The sequence below is a fragment of the Oncorhynchus mykiss genome, chromosome Y (assembly GCF_013265735.2).
Source record: "Oncorhynchus mykiss isolate Arlee chromosome Y, USDA_OmykA_1.1, whole genome shotgun sequence".
NCBI lineage: Eukaryota > Metazoa > Chordata > Actinopteri > Salmoniformes > Salmonidae > Oncorhynchus > Oncorhynchus mykiss.
This window is the reverse complement of record NC_048593.1, coordinates 21,194,720-21,204,900: the sequence shown is the minus strand read 5'-3', so window position 1 is coordinate 21,204,900 and position 10,181 is coordinate 21,194,720. Positions and strand designations below refer to the sequence as shown.

At 42.9% G+C, this 10,181-nt stretch overlaps 1 protein-coding gene across 2 annotated transcripts in view; it reads right to left on the bottom strand.

Moving 5' to 3' along the window:
* LOC110509811 (regulator of G-protein signaling 3) overlaps window positions 1-10,181 on the bottom strand; it is a 229,537-nt gene that overhangs the window by 184,762 nt on the left and 34,594 nt on the right. Inside the window, exon 7 of one of the 2 annotated variants that reach the window (XM_036968257.1) lies at window positions 7,949-8,048. In XM_036968257.1, coding sequence (XP_036824152.1) covers window positions 7,949-8,048 — 100 coding nt within the window. Of the gene's footprint in view, window positions 1-6,766; window positions 6,975-7,948; window positions 8,049-10,181 lie in introns of those variants that run through there. The other variant, XM_036968259.1, reaches the window with a different exon arrangement.

Here is a 10,181-nt window from a genome sequence, read left to right as displayed (position 1 = left end):
CAGCTTCATGGGAAACACCTGGGCCCGTTGTCTCCCAGGTGTTTCCCATGAAGCTGACGACCCTCTCAACTCCGCCTACCGGCATCCTAATAAGGAAACAAGAACAAAGACAGAATACGGCAGACAGAGTGGGAGGGTCGTCACAAATGTAACCTTTCTCCTATTTGTTTAAAATGAAATTGTGTACTGCTACAGTGGTAAATATTAAAATAAAATATTATTCTAAACACCCCCGCCTCTTTGTCATGGTTTAAACCAGTGACAGTTGGTTCAGGTTCTTTCAATCAAATTCATCTCTCTAGTCCGCCTGTCTCCCTCTGTCTTAAGCTTTCGCTAGCAAACTTTCAACATTACCAACTGGGTCCAGCCCACTAGCAAACTTTCAACATTATCAACTGGGTCCAGCCCACTATCAAACTTTCAACATTATCATCTGAGTCCAGCCCACTATCAAACTTTCAACATTATCAACTGGGTCCAGCCCGCTAGCAAACTTTCAACATTATCAACTAAGTCCAGCCCGCTAGCAAACTTTCAACATTATCAACTAAGTCCAGCCCGCTAGCAAACTTTCAACATTTTCATCTGAGTCCAGCCCGCTAGCAAACTTTCAACATTATCATCTGAGTCCAGCCCGCTAGCAAACTTTCAACATTATCAACTAGGTCCAGCCCGCTAGCAAACTTTCAACATTATCAACTGGGTCCAGCCCGCTAGCAAACTTTCAACATTATCATCTGAGTCCAGCCCGCTAGCATACTTTCAACATTATCATCTGAGTCCAACCCGCTAGCAAACTTTCAACATTATCAACTGGGTCCAACCCGCTAGCAAACTTTCAACATTATCAACTGGGTCCAGCCCGCTAGCAAACTTTCAACATTATCATCTGAGTCCAGCCCGCTAGCAAACTTTCAACATTATCAACTAAGTCCAGCCCGCTAGCAAACTTTCAACATTTTCATCTGAGTCCAGCCCGCTAGCAAACTTTCAACATTATCATCTGAGTCCAGCCCGCTAGCAAACGTTCAACATTCTCATCTGAGTCCAGCCCGCTAGCAAACTTTCAACATTATCAACTGGGTCCAACCCGCTAGCAAACTTTCAACATTATCAACTGAGTCCAGCCCGCTAGCAAACTTTCAACATTATCATCTGAGTCCAGCCCGCTAGCAAACTTTCAACATTGTTTCAACTGAGCCCTCAGATTCCTGCTCTGATGAGCTCGGGACAGACACAGCTGTATTTGCGACCCGTGTTTCAGCCCCCTTTCAGGTGTCCCGACTTTTCTTTTTACAAAAAAGGTACATTTGTCAGCAAGATGCATCAATGAATTCAGGATACAAGAGTGTAGGTGCACAGTGTTTGAATGCTTGAATTATTTTGGCGTGGCAACGAAGTGATTTGTTTGACAATCAGATGAAAACATCAGGACTGGTTGTGTTCATGCCACATTAAAAGGTAACACATGTTGACTGTTAAAATACATGTCTTCTCACTATTAGGCCCATAAAAAAATCACAAATAGGAAGTCCTGTGAAAAAAAATACAAACCCCCCCGAATGTCACGGTATAATTCACACTCTGGTGTTGATTGTGATCTATGATGGATTGCCACATCAAAATTCAGATTCATTTTTGTCATTCCTCTTGTGTTCACAAGGCCAGACACAACTCACTGTAGAGAAGTGGGTTGGGTAGGTGTGTAAATGTTTCAGCACTTCAGGGGAAGAGAGTGTGTGTGCATGCCTGATTACGTGTCTACTCACTGCATACAGATGACACACTTTCCTCCACACTCTGCTGTATGGGCACATGTGGAGACCATCTGACCTAACAACGTCTGAGGGAAATACACTAGACATGGTTAAATACACAGACATGTTTAAATACACAGACATGTTTAAATACACAGACATGGTTAAATACACAGACATGTTTAAATACACAGACATGGTTAAATACACAGACATGGTTAAATACACAGACATGGTTAAATACACAGACATGGTTAAATACACAGACATGGTTAAATACACAGACATGGTTAAATACACAGACATGGTTAAATACACTAGACATGGTTAAATACACAGACATGGTTAAATACACAGACATGGTTAAATACACAGACATGGTTAAATACACAGACATGTTTAAATACACAGACATGGTTAAATACACAGACATGTTTAAATACACAGACATGGTTAAATACACAGACATGGTTAAATACACAGACATGATTAAATACACAGACATGGTTAAATACACAGACATGGTTAAATACACAGACATGATTAAATACACAGACACATACAGGTCCCTTTGTGTCAGTTTTAAATACACTGGTTATCCTGGAGAGTGAGAACACACAAACACACACACAGACACACATATACACACAGACACACATACACTTAGACACACACATACACACAGACACACACACAGACATACACATACACACACAGACACACAAACACACATATACACACAGACACACATACACACAGACACACACAGACACACATACACTTAGACACACACACACATACAAACACACACACAGACAAACACATACACACACACACACACACACACACACACACACACACACACACACACACACACACACACACACACACACACACACACACACACACACACAAACACACAGACACACATACACACAGAGACACACACACACATACAAACACACACACAGACACACACACACACATACACACACAGACACACATACTGTACACACAAACAAACACACACACATACAAACACACACACAGACACACATACAGACACACACACCTAAAACTCCTCTGACAGACTGCCCTCCACATTTACATAATGTCATGTACATTCATTATAAAAGACACACACAGACATATAAACTCTGACAGACACTAACACACTTAAACCGACCTTCCTCTACACATACATGCACCCAAAACCAGAATTGGTAGTCCATTCTCCCCTATCCTGTACATCCACCACCTTCAAAGTGTATGTAGGAGATTGTGGGTGGGAGCTCAGGTGGTGTACATTACCTAGCCCTGCTGTCTAACCCATTGGAGAAGATGTTGAAAACATCTGCAATAGAATGTGTTCAGCAGACCAAAAGGTGGTGTGATCGATCTCTCTCACTCCCCGAGAAGTGCTTAAATTAGCCTTTTAAATGCAAGGCTGGTACCCTGGCCAATTATGCTAACAGTCTGGCCCATGTCGATGTGCACTCATGCGGAAGGGAAGGGAAGAGCTTTCATGTGCCGCACCACCAGGGTTGAGTATGTTACTTTCTAAATGTAATCCGTTACAGTTTCTAGTCACCTGCACAAAATTGTAGTCAGTAACATAATTTTGGGATTAGCAAATAGGAATCTGATTACTTTCATTTACTTTTGGATTACTTTCCCCTTAAGACGCAATAGAAGAAGACACAAAGGATCCATCAAATGCCTTTGGTGATCTTATTACAATATTTTTGCGGGTAACGTAACTGTTTACAGTTGCAGTTTTTATGTAATCTGATAACATGTGACTAATTACATCTTGGCCAGGTTGCAGTTGTAAATGAGAACTTGTTCTCAACTAGCTTACCTGGTTAAATAAAGGTGAAATATATATATATTTAAATGTAATCAGTTACCTCCCGACTCTGCGCGCCACATACTCAGAGCAGAGCATGCTGGATCGGGAGGGAGATTCGGCAGCACTGTGTCTGTAGTCCAATCACAGTGCAGCAGAGACACAATACTGATGCTATGAGCCTATTGTGTGGCTGTAATAGCAATGCCATGAATTCAAAGCAGAGGAATGTGGTAAAAAGAGATAACAGAGGCTGGCAGTATGACTCTGTAGGAAGAAAACGGGCATCATCTGCAGTGCATTTGTGTTACATTAGTGCAGGTACTCACATACCTCTGCTTCTCTCAGGTAGTCTAATTCTTTATTTGAATATTCCTATCAGTATTAATTCCTAAAGACACATACATGACAGCAGTGTCAGAGGTCACACTAGCTCTCTCAGATAATCCTGGCTCAACTTCACACAAAAAAAACTAAAAAAAGTCACAGCTGTCCAATTACAAGCCTGATCAGCGGCCTATCATTTAGTCATGCAACTCATGCATTTAGTCACTTAGTCATGCAACTCACAATCACAGTTGAAATGTCTGAAACCTTCCACTATGATGTGTGCCGGAGCCCTACAGGGTCACCGACTGGACATTTGACAGAATTATGGTTGAGTTAAAAGTGCGTGTTGTGTCTCTGTATTCCTCACAGCCATCAGAGCTGTGGGATTGACACACTGGGGTCAGAAACAACATGTTTCCCTTCATCTTTTTCACTAAAAGAACATAAACATTGTCTAAAATTGCAGACCTAAGTGTTGCCAACCATGCGGCTCTCGCCGCCCCATTCTCTCTATCTCTATCTCTTTTTTTCTACCTCTAAAATGTTCAATCCATCGTTGCTCATGTAATATCACTGTGCATAAACATGTCTAATCCTTCTCTGAAAAAGAAAGGCTCCACCTATAAAGACATGTCCATCTGCTGTTTCTGCCTTACCGAAGCCATTCCTTGATTTGTTTTGACGCCAGTAAATAAGGAAGGCTTTACAGGCAACAGTATTGCACTGCAGGTTTGATTGAATAAAGCACTCCTTTTTTTCTCAGCTCTCAAAGTGATATGAGCAGCTTGGACAGTTACCTAACAGCAACGCAAGATTAACATCCAGAGCCTTCATTCAGCGTGCTCTTTTGTCGTCTCCCATTTTCTCCCAGAAAATGTGCTTTTAGTCTGCTGATAAGGCATGGCAGTTCAGTTCTCTTCCTTATGTAACGTATATAGAATAGAGAAAAGATTATGTAAATTTCATCTCAATTTCCATATTGCTCGTTGGGTGGACAGAGGCTCCTGTCTTTGTTGGTTCGGGTGCCTAGACGGCGCTGTGTGTGTAAAGCTACTGTACAGACAAGACGTGGTTCTATTCTACCCTATTGGAGTAGGCTAATGCTCACCCATAGCGTAACGGGAAAATGAGCAGTGCTGGCGGATGACACTGCCATATTGAGATGGCTGTGATGGCCCCTGGGTCTTTGCTCTAACATGTTTCCAGGGTCAAGGAGATCAGGCAAGGTTACATGGCACACTAACTAACACTACACCACTGCATAGGGCAACACTGAAACCAGTGCTCTGTCAAACCAGACGTGTCCCACAAACCTGCTCCACTTCCTGCTTTATGTTCATTAACCACAGAATGGTATGTCAAACTGAATGTGGGATTTTAAAAAAAAGGTGTTCTATTAATTTTGTGTACAACTAATGATGTGTAAGAGACAGCAAAATGGGCGGATAAAACAAATGAGGTTAATGAGTGAGAGAGAGGGTGAGGGGGGGTGAGAGGGGGTGAGAGAGGGTGAGAGAGGGTGAGAGAGAAGGGAGATAGAAAGATGAAGAGATTGACAAAGAAAGATAAAAGAACAGGACATGGATTATAGAGTTAATGTGGGACAGAAAAGAGGGTAAAATAATGAAAGATTTAGAGGGACAGGCTACAATAGATACAGACCTAATGAATTGGATTTGCCCAATCCCATGTCCATGTGTCTGGTTATAATAGGGTGTAGTTGCCCTACATTCAGCCAGATGCCATCAGCATTACAACACAGTAGCGAATCAGCACTGATGTAGGATACATACATGCACGCACACACACACACATACACACACACACACACAGATAAAACGCCGACAGGCTTTGATATGAAGAGTCAGTTCACACACTGTTTCACACACAATACACACACGCACGCACACACACACACACACTATGTGCTCATATATATTGATATGATAAGATAAGATGGCAATGGGTCAGACAACACATCCTTCAATATGGAGGAAACATTCAGAGCCATGCTGACAGAAATGTTGATTTAGGAATTGAGGAGCATGTTTGTCTGGTCCATAGATGCATTTCATATCTTATCTGATTAATTCAATGTGGGTGAATAAAGAATATATCATAACACAGGCCTCTATAGAACGCTGAGCGTGGCGCTTACCGTCATGTCTCATCATCTGGCTTAGTGATGGGCTTTGTGGCCTATCCTTATTCTAACATTGTAGCTTTTAGATTAATGTCATTCCATCAGCTTCAGACTGAAGGAATCATTTTTTCCCATCTCACCCGTGGGCGTGGGTCCAAGCAGCCACATCCCATTGTCAGAACACAAAGACTTTCTAATGAGCACTAACAGTCTGAAGTGACAACTGCCCCAGTTCTTATCAGACAGCCATTATTGCATGAGACAATCTGAGCCCAGTCAAGCATGGCAAATGAGAGTGGTTACTATTTCATTGGATCAATCTCAATCTGAGAGTTTGACAAGCAAATATGAATTATACATGAGAGAGCGAGAGAGCAAGAGAGTGAGAGAGAGAGAGAGAGAGAGAGAGAGAGAGAGAGAGCGAGAGAGCAAGAGAGCGAGAGAGAGAGAGAGCGAGCGAGCGGGAGAGAGAGAGAGAGAGAGACTGAAAGAGAGAGAGAGAGGGAGACAGAGTGAAAGAGAGAGAGAAGGGAGACAGAGCGAAGAGACAAAAAAGAGGGGCAGAGAGAGAGAATAAACACTAAAACCCTTTCTTTCTATATATCAAACAAGACAAACATCCTGATAACAATCCATCAACAACACTATACTATACTGTACTCCTGAGTGCACAGAGACGACACTCACCTACTCCAAGCTGCTCAGGGGGCAGGCACTCAAAGGCATAACTCCTCTATAGTCCACCAGCAACAATGTGAGAGAGCAGAGGCAGGTGAGAGAGAGGGAATAGTCACTCTTCTCCACAGAAATCAAGAAAGATGGACAGTGTGGAGGAAAGAATGAAATTAAACAGCAGTGTGTATTCAGCTCTACAGTTTCACTGCAGCACGCAGTATGATCACACAGCTCTTTCCAACCACTCTGACGCTGAGCGCTTTTCCAGCCCCCTCTTCCCTCTCCTCCCCCTCTCCCCCCCTCTTTTGCTCTCCCAATCCCTCACTCCCTTAATCTCGATTCCCCCCCCACCCCCCAACCTCCCGACCCAGAATGATAAGCCCCTTCAGATATTCCCAGCCACGAGCCCGGCACAGTCTGCACACACACACACACACACACACACACACACACACACACACACAAACACACAAACACACACACACGTAACACACACACACAGACACAACATATACATCTGTATGCACTCATCTCAGCTCCCATGGATATAGCTACAATGATATATTTAAACACTCATCTATACGCTACACACACACTGTAACACACATACACACACATACTGTAACACACATACTGTAACACACATACTGTAACACACATACTGTAACACACATACACACATACTGTAAACCTCATACTGTAACACACATACACACACATACTGTAACACACATACTGTAACACACATACACACATACTGTAACACACATACTGTAACACACCTACACACATACTGTAACACACATACACACATACTGTAACACACATACACACATACTGTAAACCTCATACTGTAACACACATACACACACATACTGTAACACACATACTGTAACACACATACACACATACTGTAACACACATACTGTAACACACATACACACATACTGTAACACACATACACACATATACTGTAACACACATACTGTAACACACATACTGTAACACACATACACCCATACTATAAACCACATACTGTAACACACATACACACATACTATAAACCACATACTGTAACACACATACACACACATACGGTAACACACATACAGTATGTGTGTTACAGTATGTGTGTTACCGTATATGTGTGTAACACACATACACAGATGTGGAATGGTGAAATGGTCCACTGACCGGTGGTGTGTTGTTGGAGCAGTTGGGAATGTGAGGACACTCTCAGATGCTTGGTCTTCCCCAGCTCCTCCCCCAGTAGGTAATACCACCCTTTGACCTCCTACAGAAGACAACACAACACGACAACAACCACACTGTTAGAGTCAGGAGGACAGAGGAAGGGAAGGGAACATGTATATTTGCATTTGAAACAGAAAGAGAGCTGTCTGGGTTAGAGACTATTCTGGCTGGGGGACTCACTCTAATATAGTAATGGTAATTGAAGTAAAATAATAAAAAATATAAAGATTAAAAACTTGGGTGTTATTTTAGATTCTGAACTCAATTTCGAATCACATTAGGAATGTGACCAAAATTGCTTTTTACCACCTAAGGAACATTGTCAAGGTGCGGCCGTTTCTCTCTCAGGCTTTCAGAGAGACTCATTCATACTTTCGTTACTCGAGTGCTTGACTACTGTAATTCTCTCCTGTCGGGTCTACCCAAGAATGCCATTGGTCAACTGCAAAACATACAGAATGCTGCAGCATGGGTACTGACCAAGACCAGAAGGAGAGCACACATTACACCCGTTTTAAGGTCTCTGCACTGTAAAACATACAGAATGCTGCAGCATGGGTACTGACCAAGACCAGAAGGAGAGCACACATTACATCGGTTTTAAGGTCTCTGCACTGGCTGCCTGTGAGTTTTATAATTCATTTGAAGATTCTTCTTCTGGTTTTTAAATAAATCAACGATTGTGCACCACAATACATGTCAGAGATGATTTTAAGTTGTGTACCCAGTAGGTCTCTCAGGTCCTCTGGCACTGGCTTTTTAACTATCCCAAAGCCTAGGACCAAAAGGCATGGAGAGACAGCCTTTAGTTACTATTCCCCCCTCCTCTGGAATAGCCTGCCAGAGAACCTGAGGGGGCTGAAACTGTGGACATATTTAAAATAGATCTAATTAAAACACACCTTTTTAGCTTTGCTTTTCCTAAGGGTGCTTTTCAGTCCGTATTTGTTGTTATTCTTTCGTTTTATATCCTCTTATGTTTGTTGTTGAGTAAATATTTCCATATTTATTTTCATGTTTTTTGTGAAACACATTGTGCTGCATTCCATGTTTGAAATGTACTGTATAAATAAAGTTTGATTTGGTTTGATTCAAAAGATTTTAAAAACAATTATAATAAATGCAACAGTTGGACAATGTATGAAGATACTCCAAACTTTTTGATTTGTATAATCCATCAGACATTGACTGAATCATAGCACATAAAGCATTTTACTACCACGGAGTTCAGGGATTATGGAGGGAATTGAGTTATTCAATTTATTGTCAAATTTCACTTTTTTTGTTTTATGCACTCATATATACATTTTCAAATTGTATCAGGTATCTTTTTAAATATTTTGTGTTAAAATAAAAATATGTGTCTCGTTTCCATTAAAACACCAGGTATACAGTATTTGAATAAATGACTGCATTAACATAAAGGGGAGGAACATAGCTGTAACCACCAAACACCTGCTCTGTCTACCCTACCAGCACTCCCCTGCTCTGTCTACCCTACCAGCACTCCCCTGCTCTGTCTACTCTACCAGCACTCCCCTGCTCTGTCTACCCTACCAGCACTCCCCTGCTCTATCTACCCTACCAGCACTCCCCTGCTCTATCTACCCTACCAGCACTCCCCTGCTCTGTCTACCCTACCAGCACTCCCCTGCTCTGTCTACCCTACCAGCACTCCCCTGCTCTGTCTACCCTACCAGCACTCCCCTGCTCTATCTACCCTACCAACACTCCCCTGCTCTGTCTACCCTACCAGCACTCCCCTGCTCTGTCTACCCTACCAGCACTCCCCTGCTCTGTCTACCCTACCAGCACTCCCCTGCTCTGTCTACCCTACCAGCACTCCCCTGCTCTGTCTATCCTACCAGCACTCCCCTGCTCTGTCTACCCTACCAGCACTCCCCTGCTCTGTCTACCCTACCAGCACTCCCCTGCTCTATCTATCCTACCAGCACTCCCCTGCTCTGTCTACCCTACCAGCACTCCCCTGCTCTGTCTACCCTACCAGCACTCCCCTGCTCTATCTACCCTACCAGCACTCCCCTGCTCTGTCTACCCTACCAGCACTCCCCTGCTCTGTCTACCCTACCAGCACTCCCCTGCTCTATCTACCCTACCAGCACTCCCCTGCTCTGTCTACCCTACCAGCACTCCCCTGCTCTGTCTACCCTAC